The sequence below is a fragment of the Pan troglodytes genome, chromosome 8, assembly GCF_028858775.2.
Source record: "Pan troglodytes isolate AG18354 chromosome 8, NHGRI_mPanTro3-v2.0_pri, whole genome shotgun sequence".
In the NCBI taxonomy this organism is placed as follows: domain Eukaryota; kingdom Metazoa; phylum Chordata; class Mammalia; order Primates; family Hominidae; genus Pan; species Pan troglodytes.
The window spans coordinates 66,542,775-66,562,871 of record NC_072406.2 but is presented as its reverse complement, the minus strand read 5'-3'; the positions used below and the strand labels follow the sequence as shown (position 1 = coordinate 66,562,871).

The 20,097-nt window shown below is 34.7% G+C and overlaps 1 protein-coding gene across 8 annotated transcripts in view; it reads left to right on the top strand.

Annotated features, from left to right (window-relative positions):
- Nucleotides 1-20,097, top strand: part of PCDH15 (protocadherin related 15) — a 1,753,436-nt gene that overhangs the window by 1,392,067 nt on the left and 341,272 nt on the right. For all 8 annotated transcript variants that reach the window (XM_054659631.2, XM_054659630.2, XM_054659628.2 and 5 more), the window contains one exon: nt 8,895-9,088. In XM_054659631.2, the coding sequence (XP_054515606.2) occupies nt 8,895-9,088 (194 nt within the window). The remainder of the gene's footprint in view (nt 1-8,894; nt 9,089-20,097) is intronic.

Sequence of the window (20,097 nt, the reverse complement as noted above, 5' to 3'; positions counted from 1 at the left end):
TGGCATTCTATAATGTAGCAGAAAAAAATAGATAAAGATCATTAAAAAGGTCAGATGTGTGGGTGGAATTATCTTTGTTATTTTTGATAACTTTATTAAGGTATAATTTACATGTCCTCATGTATGTATATTACCAAAACATCAAGGGTTTCATCTAGGTCCTGCTGCTTGCTTCACAAAATGCCAATCACTGAGACAACTAATATTGCCAGAGAAGAAAACTGTAATCAGGTGCTGCAGCTGAGGAGAACAGGAGATAAAGTCTCAAATCCATCTCCCCAAATGATTAAAATTAGGGGTTTATATAGCAGGGAAAAAATACTTGTGCAAAAACAAATATTAGGGTAGGGTAAGGAAGAGGAATTGGTAAACTGGAATCATGATCCATGGATGAGAGGTCTGGCATCTCATTTTCTGGATACAGTTATCTGGTGAGTTTCAGTTCCTTGGTTTCTAGGAGGGTTGAGGGTTAGTTTCCTGAGGAAGAAACTCCCATGAGACAAATGTAAGTTTCAAGCTTCAAGACAGGGTATGGTGGGGCAGGGGGGTCAATTTCTGTGTTTATTCAAAGACCAGTAAACATCAGTTCCATGAAAGAGTTGGGCTGGTTTTAGTAAATTTAGACAGTTGTGCAACAATGACCACAATCTAGTTCTATACATTTCTTTCACCCCCAAAATTTCCATCACCCCAAAACTTTACTCATGACCACTTGTAGTCAATGCTCACTCCCATTTTCAGCTGTAGACACCCCCTGTTTTGGTTTCTGCCTCTAAAAGTTTTCCTTGTCTAGGAATTAAAAAATATGGAGTCCCATAGTATGTTACTTTTATTTTACCTGGCTTTTTAAATAGCATAATGTTTATGTAGCTCATCTATGCTGTGGCATGGATCAATGCTATATATCTGTTTCTTTGAGTTACTGAATAGAATCCATCATGTGAAAACACATTCTGCTCATCTGTTTACCAGTTGATGGGCATTTCAGTTGTTTCCAGTTTAATGTGACTGTGAATATTCTATATAAGTCACTTTTTGGAAATATAAATATATATATACACACATATATATATACACATATATGTTTATTTTTCTGTTATATATAGATACCTTACGAAAAGTGCTAGATTACATGGTAAATATATACTTTTTAAATAAACTGTCAAACTGCTTTTTAATAACAGTGGCTTGTACCATTTTACCACTCACTACATCCTCTCTGATAGTATTGTCAGTTCATTTGTTAAAGCCATTATACAGATGCTTATTAGTATCTCATTGTGATTTTGTGTTCCCTTAATGACAATTTGAGATACTTCCATGTGCTTATTAGCCATTTATTGATCTTCTTTGGTGAAATATCTATTCAAATCTTTCACTCATTTAAAAAATTTGTGTTTGTTTTCTTAGTACTGACTGGTAAGTATTCTCTATAAATTATAAATACAAGTCCTTTATCAGATACATGATCTGCAAATATTTTGCAAATACATAATCTGTATTTTATGTATCATGTTCTTATGTTTTTGGTAGAGAAAAAGCTTTTAATTTTTAGGAAGTTTATTTTTTATTGTATCATACTTTTACTGTCATATTTAAGAAAATTTGCCAACCAAATTCACAAAGATTTTCTCCTATATTATCTTCTCCTAGTATTCATAGTGTAGCTTTCACCTTAAGTCTGTGATGCATTTTGAGTTAATTTTACATATGCTGTGAGGTAAATCTCTTAGTTCATGTTTATTTTTACAGTATTCTTCCCTTGTCCTCAGTTTTGCTTTCCATGGTTTCTATTACTTTTGGTCAACTATACTCTGAGAACATTAAATGGAAAATTCTAGAAAGCAGCAATTCCAAAGTTTTAAATTTTGTGCCATTTTCAGTAGTGTGATGAAATCTTGAGGTGTCCTACTCTGTCCCCAGCTGGGGGGGAGGGGGGGACATGAATCATCCTTTTGTCCAGCATCTCCAGGACATCTATGCTCCCTGCCCATGAGTCACTTAGAAGCTATCTCTGTTATTAGATTACCTGTGGTGGTACCCTTATTTTACATAACAATGGTCCCAAAGCACAGGAGTAGTGATTCTGGCAATTCATATATATCAAAGAGAAGCTATGAAAGTGCTTCCTTTAAGTTAAAAGGTGAAAGTTCTCATCTTAATAACGAAAAAAACTATATGCTGAGGTTGCTCATATCTATGTAAGAATGAATCCTCTATCCATGAAATTATGAAGAAGAAAAAACAAAGCAATAATATTTCCCTGAAATCGAGTCTGTCCTCTCTTGATGGAAATATTTACCAGCTAATTTATCTGTATTTTTTTACTTATTGAGTAATTCAATATTATTTCTATACAGGGACAATTCTACCACTTTCAAGCAATATCTTTGCCTGTTGTAATGAATAATTATATATTACATTATTGTATTAATGATTACATGGTATCTCAAACCAAAATCTCGAAGCACAATAATCCTAGAAAAATAATCAAAAAGCAAACAAAGAAGAGTAGTTAACCATCAAAACTATTTTATATATTTAGGGTTCTTATGGTTGAAAGACATAATTTCAAAATAAATTAGCGTTTAAAATATATAATTTTTAATCTATCAGAAAGTGGTGAATTTGGTTTCAGGCATAACCAGAAACCATGTCATGAGCGATATTTTCTGCTTATTTCTTGACATGTCTTCTTCTGTATGGGTCTCAGTCTTAGGTACATCCAATGAAGACCGGAAAGCCAGCAGAAACACCAGCTGTAAATTTACCAGTTTAGCCCTAGAGGAAGAAAAAAACACTCTTTTCCAGTAGTTCTAGGAGTCACCTTGACTATACCAACTTGAATAACTTGACATGTTTTTTTGCTAAACAATTTCCAGGCATGAGATGCCTATCACTGGAGCTAAGTGTCAGCTCCATCCAAACATGGATGGTGAAAATAATTAATTGCTCCCCAAAGGAAAATAAGGGACTTTTACTGGAAGCAAGAGCCAAGGGTGCCCAAGAGGCAAAAACATCAAATGATCAACACATTCATGCATTATCAATTAAGCCATAATTCACTTTTTTTTTTTTTTTTTTTTTTGAGACAGATTCTCACTCTGTCACCCAGGCTGGAGTGCAGTGGCACAATCTTGGCTCACTGCAAGCTCCACATCCTGGGTTCATGCCATTCTCATGCCTCAGCCTCCCAAAAAAACTGGGACTACATGTGCTTGCCACCACGCCTGGCTAATTTTTTTGTATTTTTAGTAGAGATGGGGTTTCACCGTGTTAGCCAGGATGATTTCAAACTCCTGACCTCGTGATCCGCCCACCTCGGCCTCCCAAAGTGCTGGAATTACAAGCATGAGCCACAGCTTCCGGCCCATAATTCACTTCTAATAAAAAAATATATTTATTCATATAAAATACCACGTTTACACTCTTGCATTACAATTTATATTCTTGCATATGGTTTATATCAACTGTGGCTTTAATTCTGTGTCATTTTTGAGACTCCAATTTGAATGTTTTTGTTCAGCTTATGCACAATTCAATCTTCTTTATATTTGTCCTTTTATATCAAGCTGTATTTTTTTTATCAGAACCAGGAAAGAGCAATTAAAGAGAGTAGTAAACTGCAGCCAAAATTGAAAAGGAAACATTAGGAGCAACTTAGATTATTTTGTGGTCGCGTGGGTGATTGATGGTGATATGGTTTGGCTGTGTCCCCACCCAAATCTCATTTTGAATTCCCAAGTATTGTGGGAGGGATCTGGTGGGAGGTAACTGAATCATGGGGGCAAGATTTTCCCTTGCTGTTCTCATGATAGTGAATAAGTCTCCCACAATCTGATAGCTTTAAAAATGGAAGTTTCCCTGTGCAAGCTCTCCTCTCTTATCCGCTACCACCTTCTGCCATGATTGTGAGACCTCCCCGCCATATGGAACTGTAATTTCAATACCTGTTTTCTTTTGTAAATTGCCCAGTCTTGGGTATGTCTATATCAGCAATGTGAAAATTAACTAATACAGTAAATTGGTAACAGTAGAGTGGGGTGATGCTGAAAACATACCTGAAAATGTGGAAGCAATTTTAGAACTGAGTAACAGGCAGAGGTTGGAACAGTCTGGAGTGTTAGAAAAAGACAGGAAGATGTGGGAAAATTTGGAACTTCCTAGAGACTTGTCAAATGGCTTTGTCCAAAATGCTGATAGTGATGTGGACAATAAAGTCCAGCCTGAGGTCGTCTCAGAGGGAGATGAGGAACTTCTTGGGAACTGGAGCAAAGGTGAATCTTTTACGTTTTAGCAAAGACACTGGTGGCATTTTGCCCCTGCCCTAGAGATTTGTGGAACTTTGAACTTGAGACAGATGATTTGGGATACCTGGTAGAATAAATTTCTTAGCAGCAAAACATTCATGAGGTGTCTTGGGTGCTGTTAAGTGCATTCAGTTTTATAATGGAAACAGAACATAAAAGTTTGGAAAATTTGCAGCCTGACAACACAATATAAAAGAAAATCCCATTTTCTAAGGAGAAGTTAAAGCCACCTGCAAAAATTTGCATAAGTAACAAGAAGCTGAATGTTAATCCCCAAGACAATGGGGAAAATATCTCCAGGGCACGTCAGAGGTCTTCACAGCAGCCTCTCTCATCACAGGCCCAGAGGCCTATGAGGAAAAAATGGTTTCATGGGCAGGCCCAGGGTCCCTGTTCTGTATGCAGCCTAGGGACTTGGTGTCCTGTGTCCCAGCCACTCCAGCCATGGCTGAAAGGGTCCAACATAGAGCTCAGGCTGTGGCTTCAGAGGTTTCAAGCTCCAAGCCTCAGCAGTTTCCACATGGTGTTGAGCCTGCAGGTGCACAGAAGTCAAGAATTGAGGTTTGGGAACCTCTGCCTAGATTTCAGAGGATGTATGGAAACACCTGGTTGCCCAGACAAAAGTTTGCTGAGGGGCAGGGCCCTCCTGGAGAACCTCTGCTAGGGCAGTGCAGAAGGGAAATGCAGGGTCAGAGCCCTCACACAGAGTCCCTACTGGGGCACTGGCCAGTGGAGCTGTGAGAAGAGTGCCACTGTCCTCCAGAGCCCAGAATGGTAGATCCACCTACAGCTTGTACTGTGCACCTGCAAAAGCTGCAGACACTCAATGCCAGCCCATAAACAAAGTTGGGGGGGAGGCTGTCCCCTGCAAAGCCAAAGGGACAGAGCTGCCCATGAGCATGGAAACCCACCTCTTACATCAGCATGACCTGGATGTGAGACATGAAGTCAAAAGAGATAATTTTGGAGCTTTAAGATTTGACTGCCCCACTGGATTTCGGACTTGCATGGGGCCTGTAGCCCCTTTGTTTTGGCCAATTCCTCCCATTTGGAAAGGCTGTATTTACCCAATGCCTGTATCTCCATTGTATGTAGGAAGTAACTAACTTGCTTTTGATTTGACAGGCTCATAGGTGGAAGGAACTTTTGACTGTGGACTTTTGAGCTAATGCTGAAATGAGTTAAGACTTTGGAAGACTGTTGGGAAAGCATGATTGGTTTTGAAATGTGAGAACATTAGATTTGGGAGGGGCCAGGGTTGGAATGATATGGTTTGGATGTATTCCCACTCAGATCTCATCTTGAATTCCCACGTGTTGTGGGAGGACCCAGTGGGAGGTAATTGAATCATTGGGGCAAGTCTTTCCTGTGCTGTTCTTGTGATAGTGAGCAAGTCTCATAAGATCTGATGGTTTTAAAAAGGGGAGCTTCCCTGCACAAGCTCTCTTCTCTTGTCTGCCGCCACATAAGATGCACCTTTCACCTTCTGCCATGATTGTGAGGCTTCCCTACCCACGTGGAATTCCATGTGGCATTCCAATAAACCTTCCCTTTGTAAATTACCCAGTCTCAGGTATGTCTTTATAAGCAGCATGAAAACAGACTAATACAGATGGGGACATTTGGAATATGCACATGTTGAAACACTGAGAGGAAGGAATTATGAAAGGGTAGGGCTAAAGTTCCTGAATAGAACTATAAAACATCATCGAAAAGAAATAAAAAAAAATAGCTCACAATTTCTTACCTTTTAGATATCACAATGTTTCAATAAACACTTTAAAGTCATAGTATTGTTTTTACTTTCATCTGAAACTTGTAAGCAAAATATTGGCCTCCCCATGTAAATAAATGCCCTTTTCATTTAGGAAGCAGATTTCCCCGCTAAATTAGAAATGAGCTTCATATATTTCCATCTCATAGACACTATCTACTGGTCACAGAGTCATTGAACTATAATTGAATTAAATTCTTGCCATAGGTTAGCTCCAAAATTAGCAACTACAACTCCATTCAACATCATCTAATAGACTTCAGAAGGGGACATCTACTGTGTAATGTCGTTGAGGTTTTGGATTTTTTTTTTTTTTTTTAAGAGTCTCACTCTGTTGCCAGGCTGGAGTGCAGTGGCATGATCTCAGGTCACTGCAACCTCTGCCTCTCAGGTTCAAGCAATTCTCCTGCTAATGTTGAGGTTTAAAAAAAAAAAGGTCTTGAGTTTTTGGGATCTTACATGGAAGACACTATTATGAGTTGGGTATTCAGAATCAGTGTCTCAGCTTATTTTTCTGACGGTGGACTACCATTAATTTCCTTAAAATATCTTTGTTAGCATACATGCAAACAAATTATATTGACTCATAACCCATTATTTTATTATTTAGTAGTAAAAGACTGAAAAATAGTGTTATCTAGGTAACTTAAACATAGAATCCTTATTTTGTGTACTTGTTAAGCTTTCTACCTCCTAATAATTTCTGCAGAGCTAATTGTGTTCCCTGAATACCTTAGCTCAACTGTGGTTGACTATCTCTGCAATTTAGTGGGTGTTTCTGTCTCCTGTGTTTTGCAGTACTATTTGGTATTTCTAGCATCTCCCAGGTGGGTACCTTCTTCAATGTAATTATCATCCAGCTTATCCTCCCTTCCAACATCATTTATGAAAATGTTAAATAAGACCAGCTATAATGCTGACATCCCTGAAGCACACTCCTTAACACCTTTTCTTAACTTGATGCATTGCCATTTATCATTACATTCCTTTAGCCAATTTAAGTCCCAGGAAGAATGTTAATATTGAATCCAATTTGTGCTAAATTTTAATTAAGATTTCCTGAGACATTTTAAGTGATTTAAGTATAATCAAAATTGATATCTCCTCTGTTATCCCCATCCTCTAATTTTCTAATTTTATCCATACACAAAACAGAATTAGTTTGTCTGGCTTGAATAGTTCTCTATAAATATATGCCATTCATTTTGACTGTTTCTGCAAATGTTTCTCCTTTGCCTTTAGGAATATGTCTGTCAGGCTTATACAAGTCGCAGAATCATGTCATAAAATGCCTTTCCTTCCAGCAACCACATCTGTCCACCCCCAAATAGCCAGTCTCAGGACTTAGTTGCATTAATGTCATTTCCTTTTTCATTCTCAATTATTTTTTGCTGCTATTTCTATGGACATTATCACTCTAAGCATGACATATAATAAAAAATAGAATATGCATAATATAACCCCTTCAGCACAGTACAGTGTATAAAGTACTTTGTTTACATTTATTGAGGATATTAAACATGAACTTTTGAATGGGAAATTAGTTAATATGGTGTTCCTGAAATTGAATTCAAGTTTCAAGGTAAATGTGTATGTTTACATTTGATCAAGGAAGGTATACCAGCATCTTTACTGTATTTTCAAAGGAGTCTGCAAACTATAAAAACTACTATTTTTAGAAGTAATGTATTGAAAATATAAGTAAATAAAACATTTCTACAGGTAGGTTAATTTACTACAATTATGTGTGTTTTCTTTATTCCACAGAAAACTTTTAATTATATTCCCTCATGTGTAAATTGAGACCACTTTCTTTCATTCTTCACTTTTTGTATGATGAATACAGAAAATACTATTGATGTATGTAAAATGCTTACTATAAGATTTCTGCTAGAATCCCTTTATATCCTTTTTCCCCTTTAATTTATATTTATCAGCAAGTCAAGGAGCCACTTTTAATATAATAAATCACTGTTGCTTTAATGTTGCTTGATGAAGTTAATCATTGTTATCTTTTCATATAATATCCCAAATAGTCTTTTAGATACCAGTTCCTTCAAAATGATTATAGATATATGTAAATTGGCTATACAGATGTTTACATGCTTAATTTCAAGGGCTCCGAATAGATTTTCTTTCCCCAAAGAAACATTTCTTGGGCTATGTTACCCTTGATATTCTACAATGGGAGATGTATTTGTTTGATTGTTGACACATTAATACTCTACGACTTATCAGTCCTTTATAAATCAGGGCGTGCAAGTTAATAACCTTTCCTAGAGCAATTGTAAACAAAAAGGACACAAAGATGAGAGTCTCTGGGAGACAGGGAGGAGAACATTATGGAAGGAAAAATGAGAGTAAAAGGAAGGTTGGGAGTAACAAAGGCAGACTATGCCTATTTCATTTTTTCCAGGTTCAGTCTGTTTTAATATGAGTTTATGTGTCAAGAATGCAAGGCAAGACAGAAAAAATAAATTTCCTATAGGGATATTAGATTTTCTGTTAGGGCTTTCCTCTTTTTCCCTTTATTAAATTAAAATAAAGATAAGCCTTCAAGATCCAAAGTTTATTTCTTAACACTCTCACAAAAAACAAAATCACTCTTATTCTTGTGATTGCTTTAGTATTGTAACAGGACACAGTAGCCTCAGTTAAAAAAAACAACAACAAAAAAACAGTATATATGTCAAGGAAACTTTCCTGTGTTTTTTTCTTTGAAAGCAAGCTTCTTTTGTTGGGGGGAAAAAACAACATGGTGGTGAAAAGTTGAGACCCAAGAGGATTTATGTTGTGATTTTCAATTCCAGCTCACTGCAGTCGACGCAGACGAAGGGTCAAATGGGGAGATCACATATGAAATCCTTGTTGGGGCTCAGGGAGACTTCATCATCAATAAAACAACAGGGCTTATCACCATGGCTCCGGGGGTGGAAATGATAGTCGGGCGGACTTACGCACTCACGGTCCAAGCAGCGGATAATGCTCCTCCTGCAGAGCGAAGGTAATTTATATTAGAACCAATGCAGTCTTTTCATCGGGCCCGTTTAACCCTGTAATTAAATTTAAGAAGCGCGGCAAGTATTCTTTTATCCTATAAACATCTAAATTAGATCAGAAAATCAGAGAGACCAGATTCTCAGGAACTGCATGCATATTCTGATTTGGTTAAATTTTGGGAAAAGGACAATATCAGAGGCATATTTCAAATTTATTATGGAAAAGTAAGGCTGCAGACAGAGAGAGAAAGGCTCTTTTCTTCAAAGAAATTAACAGATGTGTCAGTGGCATGTAATGTCTCAGGGTTTCAAAGTCACTTCTGAGTGTATAGGTAATTATTAAAATATGTAAAATAATATATGTATTTAAATATGTGTATACACACACAGACTCGCACACAGACACACACACACACACACACACACAGGGAGCTAAAAGATTTCCTGCTATTACAATTGCATCTTTCTAGTCTCCCACCTGAGAAATCCCTTTTGTTTATTTATTGTTTATTTCCAGATTTTCAGTATCATTCCAAGAAAATATGAATAAATATTAATATATTCCTTCACTTTGCTGGGGTTTTTTTCCATTCACAATGAATGTATCCTGGAGTCCTCTCCATGTAGATACTAGATAAATCCTTCAAATTATTTTTTTCACAGTTATGTAATATTCCTTAATAAGTATAAAACTATGGAAGAAGTCTATTATTGATAAACATATTCCTTAATAAGTATAAAACTGTAGAAGAAGTCTATTATTGATAAACTTTTCAATTTATCCTCTTTTATTGACAATGGAGAAATATTTAACACTGAACATGCATCAGTTTGAATATGTGCAAGTATATCAGTTTTTTATATTGGTATGTTAAGCCCAGATTACAGTTATTCTACGTTTTCTACTAGTGTTTATGTGGATTCATATTGTATATTTAAATCTTTATTGTATTTGAGATGTATCTTAGTACACAGTAGGTGGTATTAATGCAGCCATAGTTTTTTCCAGTCAAATACTCTGTGGTCCCTACACAATACATTGTGATATTCATCCAATGGTGAACAAATTTGAGATGTTGCATTTATTATATCATATATTTTCTTATGTATTTTGATTTTGATCTAAATGTTCTATTCAATTCTATTATTTATATTTTATAAGCTATTACCACACAATTTTAATGATTAAGGTTACATAGTATGCTCTATCCTCTGGTGCTACTAACTTACCTCAATGCTATTTTCCCTCCAAAATGTTCCCTCTCCTTCTGTTAAGTTTTCTCTTTGACTTTAAATAAGCTAGTTCAGTATTTTTGTTGTTGTTAACTGTGTTTTTATTAGGAACACAAGAAATTTATATATTAATTACTTAGGAATATATTATATATGTTTGATGTTGAATCTTTCTATCCAAGAACATTTTGCATCTGCATTTGTCCATGCATTTTTTTGTGTTTTTTAGCAGGCTTTTTGTTTTTCTTTTTATGTATGTTCTGTACATTTCTTCCTTGAACTATTTCTGCATCTTTTGTTTTCATTGTAAATAGGCTTTTTTTCTTTTACTTTTTTTTCCCCCTAGCCAAGGTCTAACTCTGTCTCCCAGACTAGAGTATAGTGGCACAATCCCAGCTAACTGAAGCCTCAAACTCTGGGCTCATGCAATCCGCCCACCTCAGCCTCCCTAGTAGTGAGGACTACAGGTTCAGGCCACCAATCCTAGCTAATTAAAAACAAATTTGTAGAATCAGAATTTTGCTATGTTGCCCAGGCTCGTTTCAAGCTCTTGGCCTCTACTGATCCTCCCACTTCAGCCTCCCAAAGTGCTAGGATTACTGGCATCAGCCACGATGCCTGGCTTCCATTTTCTTTCTTTACTTTCATTTCCTATTATACTTCCAGTAAAAATGCTTGTCTCGTTTGTGACTTGAATGAGACTGCCCCAGTGTTTCCCCATTAGATTGGTCTATGGTTTTAAAAACTATTAATAATATGTTAAAAAATACTCATCTATTTCTATTTTATTGACTTTTTAAAATAGTAATGGTGCTTTTCTCAGATCAAATAAATAGCTACCATATATGAGGACAGTAATGACTTTTCTTCTTGAGTTGATGATATAATGACTGATCTTACTATAGCTCCTATTTTGCATCCATGGTTTAGATGGATCTATTTTGCATCCATGGTGTAGATTCTATTAGGACATAATTTTTTTCTCTTGAAATAAGCTGATATTATATGCTTGCTGTGATTTTATTTAATAAAATTAGTCTGTACTTTTCTTTTTGAGAAAACTATCAAGATTAGGTATAGTTGTCATAATACTTCATAAAGAAACAAATAAAAACATAAATCCCCCAAAATAATTAATAACTATAATATCAGACATGAATGTATTATAAACATATATAAAACAAATAAATGAGACTGAATTTGGTTCTCTGGAAAGACACAACAAAAATAAAGACATAATTAATTGGATAAAATACTATCTAACCTAATCAAGAAAAAAAGAACAAGTAAAACTGTACACAATAAAATCTAATGAGGAAACTACATATAAATAGAAAAAAAGTAGGATTCAGAGACAACTTTGCTTAAATGTATGCAAAATTTGAAAACAGAAATGGATGATTCTTCTAAAAGATACAGTTTACTAACATTAGTTCAAAAAAAAAAAGGAAATCTCAAGAATCTTACGAGATCAAACTTGTCAGATAACTCAATACTACACCAGGTGTAGGAAACTTGACGGACTGTAACTAAACTTTGCAGGGTGTGTGATCATCATTAATCACAGAGATACGGTTGGTGGAGTATTAGATTCTCATTTACATTTTTAAACTAGATTTCCTCCTCCTTAATAGTTTGTTTTCCTTTGAATCTCATGTCAAAAAATAATTATAATGCCCATTACCCCTCCTTGCTGTCATCGACAGTTGATAGGTCTCTTCCCAATAAATTTTCTTCTTTCTAACCTCATATCCTATTGTCATCTACATACTGGAAGTCACACTTGGAAGAGTTTACTTCCTACCTGCCTGACATTCACTTCAACAGTACTCCTGTCAAACTTATTGGTGACTTTATATCCAATAAGAGGTTTAAGGCATCTCCCATCTTGCAGTCACTCTGACCAAACACCCTTAGAGTCATCCTCAATGCCCCTCTTCCTCCCCAACTCCACACATAACTTGGAGCAACTCCTCTGTGTTCTACTCTAAAAATGTATTCAGCAAGCAACAACTGCTGCCACTTTGGTTATTAGCATTCCAGTCCAAGCCACTGCAATCTCTAGTCTAGAGTGTTGAAAACTTCTTCCAATTACAAGTCTTCCTGTGCTCCCTTCAATCTCTTCTCAACATAATAGCCTGGGTGATCCTGGTAACATGGAAAACATCTCAATCCATTACTCAAGCTCTCCAGTGCTTTCATACCTCACTCTGAGTAAAAGGCAAATCATTAAAATAAATTCAAAAGGGCTTAGTGAAATTTGTCAGCTGTCACTACAGGTAGGACACTCCCTCATGTCAACAGTTTATACATTTCATCTCCTACTCAACTCTGCTTTTCTTAGTCCATTCCAGTTGTGGCACCAGTCTCCTCTCTATCTCTGAGGATCATAGCTACCTATATGCTTTTGAACTTGATTTTCATCTTCTCTCAGCCTGGATGGCTCTTTTCTCAGATTTCTCAATGGCCTCATTTCCTTCAGGTGTCTGTGATAGGAAAAGTTTCCTTTCAGCCCAACAAACCATTTATTACATACTACCATTTACTACATTCTGGAAAACAAAGATAACTACAGTACCATCATTTGAAAGCCCCCAAAATACAGTAAAGTATATAAAGAATATAAATTAAATTGAGTTTAGCATAGCAATTTTGAGATTAAGGTAAATTCTGGGCTTTCTGGGGGTATTGATGGGGAACTTACGATAATGAAGGAGTACCAAGAAGTCATCCCACAATAAGAGGATGAGGTTGACCAAATGATAAAAAAAGTATGTGACCCTATTTGCACAGCCTCAAAGGTCTGAAATAGCTTCTTGTTTATAGATAATTATTAGTCAGTGTTACTGGGGCATAAACTGATTCAAGGTGGGGCTGGAAAATTAAAAGACCATGCCACAGAAAATTTAATTTTCTTTTATAAGAAACTTAGACTTATCTAGTCAATAGGAGGAATTCTTGGAAAGACTTTTAAATTAGAAAGTCAAGTGAGAAAACATGTTTTTGTAAAATCCATCTGATTGTCTCTGTGGGAGGCAGATTTTAGGGGAGCAGAGGCACAAGAGTCTACAGGAAATACTGCTAATGTTTTGAACTGGGTATGTTAGGAAGAATAGAGAAATAGATTTGTCAAAAATAAGATAAAATATTTCCCAGGGTTTTGCTTAAGGTGACGTCATGTTGATGTCAATAGGGGTGCACATGGCTTGGGTGAGGACATCAATTTAATTTTGGACACATTTAGTTGGATGCGGCCAAACTTAATATATCCAAAAAGCAAATATACACTTGGCCCTCCATATCCACAGCTTCCACATCAGTAGATTCAACTAACTGCAACAATTGAAAATATTTGGGGAAAACATTACATCTGTACTGAACATGCGCAGACATTTTGTCATTATTCTCTAAACTACAGTATAACAACTATTAGCATTAATATTTTATATGTATTACAAGTAATCTCCAGATGATTTAAAGTGTATGAGACAATATGCATAGATTATATACAAATACTGTCTCATTTTCTATCAGGGCCTTGATTATCTGCAGATTTTAGTATCCTTATGGGCTCTGGAACCAATCCCACATGGATGCTGCGGGAGGACTCTGTATGCCTGAACCTGATAAACAGCTAAGGGCTCCTTCTTAGAAGAAATATATAGAATACTTTTATACATTGAGTAGTTACAGAATCTACAATAAGAGCCAAGTAAGGTTTGAGTGCATTTTAAATAATAGCTTCATCTGTGCTAGGTTATTCTGAAGAGGAATTAAAGATGATTGATAATACTTATTGAGCATACACTAGGACCAGATACCTTGCTAGCTCCTTTATATATATAATTTCTAATATTAACAATAGCATCATGACTTTTGCATAATTTAGTTTTGCACACCAGAAATCTGAGGCTGAAATAGGATGATTGACTTGGCTCAGCAGTCCCCTTTCCCACTTCCACTCCCCTAGTAAACAAGTAGTAGGACCATAACTTGAACTTAGAGTTGTTAGATTTAAAGCTTTTTCCTCCACTGTTTCATATCTATAATCTTTGCAGTTACTGTTGTGGAGGAAAACTATAATTGTTTAGTAGCAATGATAATAATGCTATTTATAAGAACAAAGGCACCTTTTGTTTTTTTATTTTGATTTTATTAAAGTCTTTTAATACTCAAGACTTTTAATTTATTAAAGTCTTGAATATTAAAATAAAACCAACCACAAGTTGGTATTATATATACATATTTTTCATTGAAGATTGTGTTGTGCTAAATAAATCTGGTCTGATCTATATGTGGCCAATATATTATATTACATTTGAAGTGTTTCAAATCACTTTATTGATTATTTAATGAATGAGATCTTATATTCCTCTTTTTGCTCAGTTTCTATTTGTAAGACATATCGTTGATTTTCCTGGATAATATATTGTCTATAATTATCAATACAATAAATGTTTTTTACTTAAGTAAAATTGTATTCCACGCCAGAAAACAAAGTGCCATCTTCAGATTCTGAGTATACACGTCTTTTCTGTGACTTCAGAAATTTAGTTGACCTGGCTTCACATTTATTTTCATTAAATAATGTCTTGGATACTAAAAACTCACCTTAGAATGTTTGGTGAAGTATCAAGTGGGACCTGCAGAGAATAAAATCCATATACTTCCATTCTACCTGCTGAGATAATGTCATGTTCACTGTAGGATAATCATATTTGCTATTTTCTGGAGAGAAGTTAATCCTTCAAATTGAATTGATGAATGAACTGAAAAGTTATGAGGCTTTGCTTTCAGATTTCTTTTATAAGGAAGATTATCTTTAAAGATTATGAACAAATATATATATGATATATTTGTATATATACACATTATATATACACTATATATATACATTATATATATACACTATATATATACACTATATATATATGTATACACACACTATATATATAGTGATTTTTTTTACAGATCGACCCAGCCAGCAACCATGGCATGTAAGCTAACTAAATAATAACATCAAAAAATGACAGCAGGCTTCAGAATTTAGACAGTTTTCTATATTGTTATTTTAAAATTGACAGCTTTCATCCATAAATGTAGTAATATTGACTGAAAATAAGTCCAATATGAATGAAATACGTATGTCTGTGTTATTCTAATTTAGTAAACCAGCTAAAGATTCAGAGAGTGAGAGAAGGAATAGTACATAGTTTAGTGTTTTGTTTTACTTTTTTTTGAGACTTTGATAAGCATACAGAAGAAATAAAAACCAAAAGCTTTTAAAAAACACTTAAGTTATTTTGGGATATTCTTTAGTCGTGTATATTGGTTAACTTATACTTACGTTATCCAATTAAATTAAGTAAATATTTACTTCATCCTAACATGAATAAAGCACTACTGTTTGATAATTAGATAATAAGAGACAATCTCTCTCCCCAAATAGCTTCTAATAAAATTACGATAAAAATGATTGATGCATGGGCTAACATACATTTTAAATTCCCATTCTTTTCATAAAATGCAAGGCTATGTTTAATTAATATGAGATGAAATAATTTACTTTGAAATAAAATTATTTTCCCATTGTGACTATACATTCTTTTTAAAATACAATTTTCTCTTTAAAAGATCATTTTACTAGTGACAAATGTACATGCTAAGTTTATCATTAGTAAAAAATGATGAGGCTATTTATTTATTCATTTATTCTTATAACAATTTACTAAGTTCCCACAAATACTAGTCTCTTGGGGAGGTACTAGAAATATAAAACAAGTAAAATGAGATCTCTGCCCACATGGGATTCAGATGCAGGCACAGGTAAATCTAGACAGATAGCAGTAGATAAATACAAGTGCAGTTTTACCTGGGCAAGAATGATAATGGAATATCCCAGCAGAGGAAACAAGAAGATCAAAAGAAACAAAACAAAGTAGTGTGTTAAAGAACTGTGAATGACTTGGCACTTTTGGTTATAATCACTAATCTGCTTAAACTTTACCAGCTGAGCCTCATTGTCAAGAAGAAGTTTATATCAACAGATATAGCCCATGAGTCCCACCTCTGTACCTTAACTCTTACTACTGCTTTACTTACACCCTTCTCTTTAGTTCCACAAAACATACATTTCTTTTCTTTAATCTTCTGTAAATTGACATGTGAGTTTTCCTGTCTGTTAATGTTCTGTGGTATTTATATATAAATACATCTTGTATCTTAAAACTCTGCCCTGTAACTTCTCCAGAAAAGTTTTCTCTGTCCTCCTATATTGGTTTTCAATTTGAAGTTTTTGCTCTTGTAGATTTCTATATGTATTTCAAAAATAATAGAATACAATCTGTGAACATCAAACTGTAAACATAGCTTTTCTAGCACAATATTGGTAGAAGACAAAGGAAAACAAAAACAGTAATTAATCTGTCTGAAATCTACCAGAAAAAGCAATATAAATATCTGTAACCTTCATCTTAGAAATAAGCTAGAAATGCAGAATTACAAATAGACTCCTTGTAGCACATATTGACATATATAATAGAAAATAATAATAAGATAATACAATCCTCTATAAGCCAGCAACATTATCTCATTACTACTAATTACTATTGTCATATGAAAAAGTTGTCTTTTTATAATTATATCATTCCCAAACTTAAAGTATCTTAAGTCTGTTTTCCAACCCTCTTCTTCATATTTTATGTTATTCTTACAATAAGTGTTATAGATGAAGTTTGATTCACAGTATTAATAATTTAAAATTGTGATTTCATAGTCTGAACCTCAGACTTGAAATAATTTATGGCTTCCTGTAAGGTAACATCCTTTATTACAAACCAAAAATGTTTTATATTCATACATAGATAAGTAAAAATTCTCCAGTTTATTTTACATATTTGTTCTTGTGGGACGTAGGGAGAAATGGAAAGCAGATTTTGAATTCAGAAGGCTTGTATTTTAGTTTATCTGCTGTTGCTAATTAATGTTATAATCTTGATTCAGTCAGCAAATCTTTTCCATTTTTAAATCCTCTTTTGTAAAATGAGAATTAAATTAGATTGTTTTAAGGATCTTTTTCAATTATAAGATTATTACGAAAACACCAAGGTTTCGGTCTAGGTCCTGCTGCTAACCATACAGAAAGCCAATCATTGACACAGCAATTATAGGCAAGGAAGAAGGCTTTAATTGGGTGCTGCAGCTGAGGCGATGGGAGATCAGTCTCAAGTCCATCCTCCCGACCAACTAAAATTATGGGTATATATAGCAGGGAAAAAAATGTAACAATGTGTAAAAAAACAAGAACTAGGGAGGGGCAAGAAAGCAATCATGATGAATGAGGGGTCTAGCATCTCATTATCTGAATACGGTGATCTGGTGCGTTTCATTTCTTTAATACTTTTTTGAGAGGCTGCAAGTGGTTTTCTGAGGAAGGAACTCACATAAAACAAAAAACTCACAAAAGTTTCAAGCCTTAAGACCAGAAGGGTCAATTTCTGTGTTTATCGAAAGAGTGATCTATGGGACTATTTGGTCTGTTTCAGTCCCCCCTTTCTATTTATCAATTTTCAATCATGGGGAATCTGGTTGTCAATCTTTCTGGCTGCTTAATACTGAGGAGGGGCATCGTGGGCAGCGTCATACTACAGGTGATTTCACGGCCACCCAGAAATCAAAGGCTAATCTAATAGTATCATTTTCTTCTGAAACACAGCATTTCTCTCTTCAGCCCCCAACTTCCAACAAAGGCAAGTCATAGCAGGACAAATCTACTTGCAAAAGAAGCTTCAGGCCCATATACTTAGCCTGATTAACCACCCAAAGTGCAACAAGGATCATTTTTTATATAGGACCTACACTGGCTTTTCTGGAACCTTTCCCAAGCCCATTTCAGTTCAAAGCCCTAAGAAAATAACCACTTCCTCCAATTGTGTCCCATTACACAAGAAAACAAGTTGTCATTAAATGTATGCAAGCTAACACACATGAATTAAGAATATAATTCTGGAGAAAATAGGCAGAGAAAAAATATGCCTCAAGTTCTGTTTACAAAAGTATACTCTACTTAATATACTTAAAGCATAACTTAAAGCTTATAAATAGATCTAAAAAATTATCCAGACTCTGAAATACAAAACAAAAAAAATCAGCAATATTCCAAAGATAAAAGCCACAAAAATTATTTCAGTCCTTCATTAGTTTAGTCCATGCAATCAATTATTGCTCTGCTTCATGTTGGGTTAACAATCTTTATGAACACATCAGCCTTTCAATTAGTGCCCTGGAATTTTCCTCTCTAACCTAATGGCACAATCTCCAAAGTTATCAGTAACCTGCATTGAAAAGTTCTTTTCACGAACACCAAAGAAGCAATCCCTGGACTGTAGCTGATTATAAGTCACTTTTTGAGAAGGATCAAAGCAAAACAATAATTGTAGATGACAAAAGTCTTAAGACAGCCATAGTTAAAGACACAGTAGATAAAGAAATTTGGTTATTTCTGTGGCATACAACAATGTAACATAATAATCATAATTATTACTGACAACTTATATTAAGACATATCAGAATTACAGGAATCTCATATAATCCTCAAACACATTTTAACAACCCATCCATATAAATATCACCCAAAGGAAACTTACCACCACCTCAGATTTGACAATATCTCCTGCATAATTCTAACATAACAACTAAGCCTAATAAGCCTTACATGTCTCTCTTGAACTTCAGGGCAACTAATATCCAAAAAGGTTGGTTTGAGTTCACAAAGACTGAATTTAGAACTTGAAATTTTGCTGTTGGAAATTCTGTCAAATATCAAATGTTTAAGACACTTGATATCACAAAATAGGATCACAGGTCACTATGAAATATTCATTTATTTAGCCAAAATAATAAAACAAAAACATTTACCTTTTGATAGGAGACTCTGTTTCTTAAGCAATAAGACCTAATACTTAAGATAGCATGAGGCCAACTTATTCTGTGTCTCCCCTCTCCTTTTTTTCCCTGCAGTTTCCTCTTACATGAAATTTTTGTTCAAAAGAGAAAACAAAATTTTATCTTTGTATGGTATATTATTAATGTTAAATCTAATTTTAATAAAACCTTATAAACAAATCTATCTAATTTTAATCAGTTTGACTATGATTTTCACAAAGTTCTTATAGCCTTTTACGATTATCTATTAAAGAGCAGATCAATGCACCAAGAAAACCCTGTTATTCTGACACATAGGCCCAGACACTGAGCTTGCATCATTGTGCTTTTGATATTAACGTTTAATTTACAGAAACTCTGAACTGAGTTTGTCCCTCAAAATTGTCCCTCACCATCTCACACACCTACAGTTTCCACAATAGTTCCTGGGTCTAGAGGGATTGAATAGTTTTAATTTCTGGCCCTGTGTCTCATGAAAGCAGTTCATTTTGATTGTCACCTTCTCCTGTGTCTGAAGATGAGGCTTTGACTGGTATCAATGCTCAAAATTTAACAGAAGTCAGTGCTTTCTTCAGACTGAGGATTCAAAGACCTGTAACTTAACAGCACAAGGATTAGTTAATAGGATATTTATACTACAGAAAGCCTATTATTCTAATATGTCACAAATTAAAACACAGTGGCTTGGAGCTTAGCAGATACTACTTATAGCACTTCTGACCACTGTGTTAAAGTAGTTAGGTTACTCATTCCATATGTCTAATTGCTAGCATTTTAGTGACAGAACTGTGACCAAAAGCATCAAAGTTTTGATAGGTCCTTTGACAAACTTTTGAAA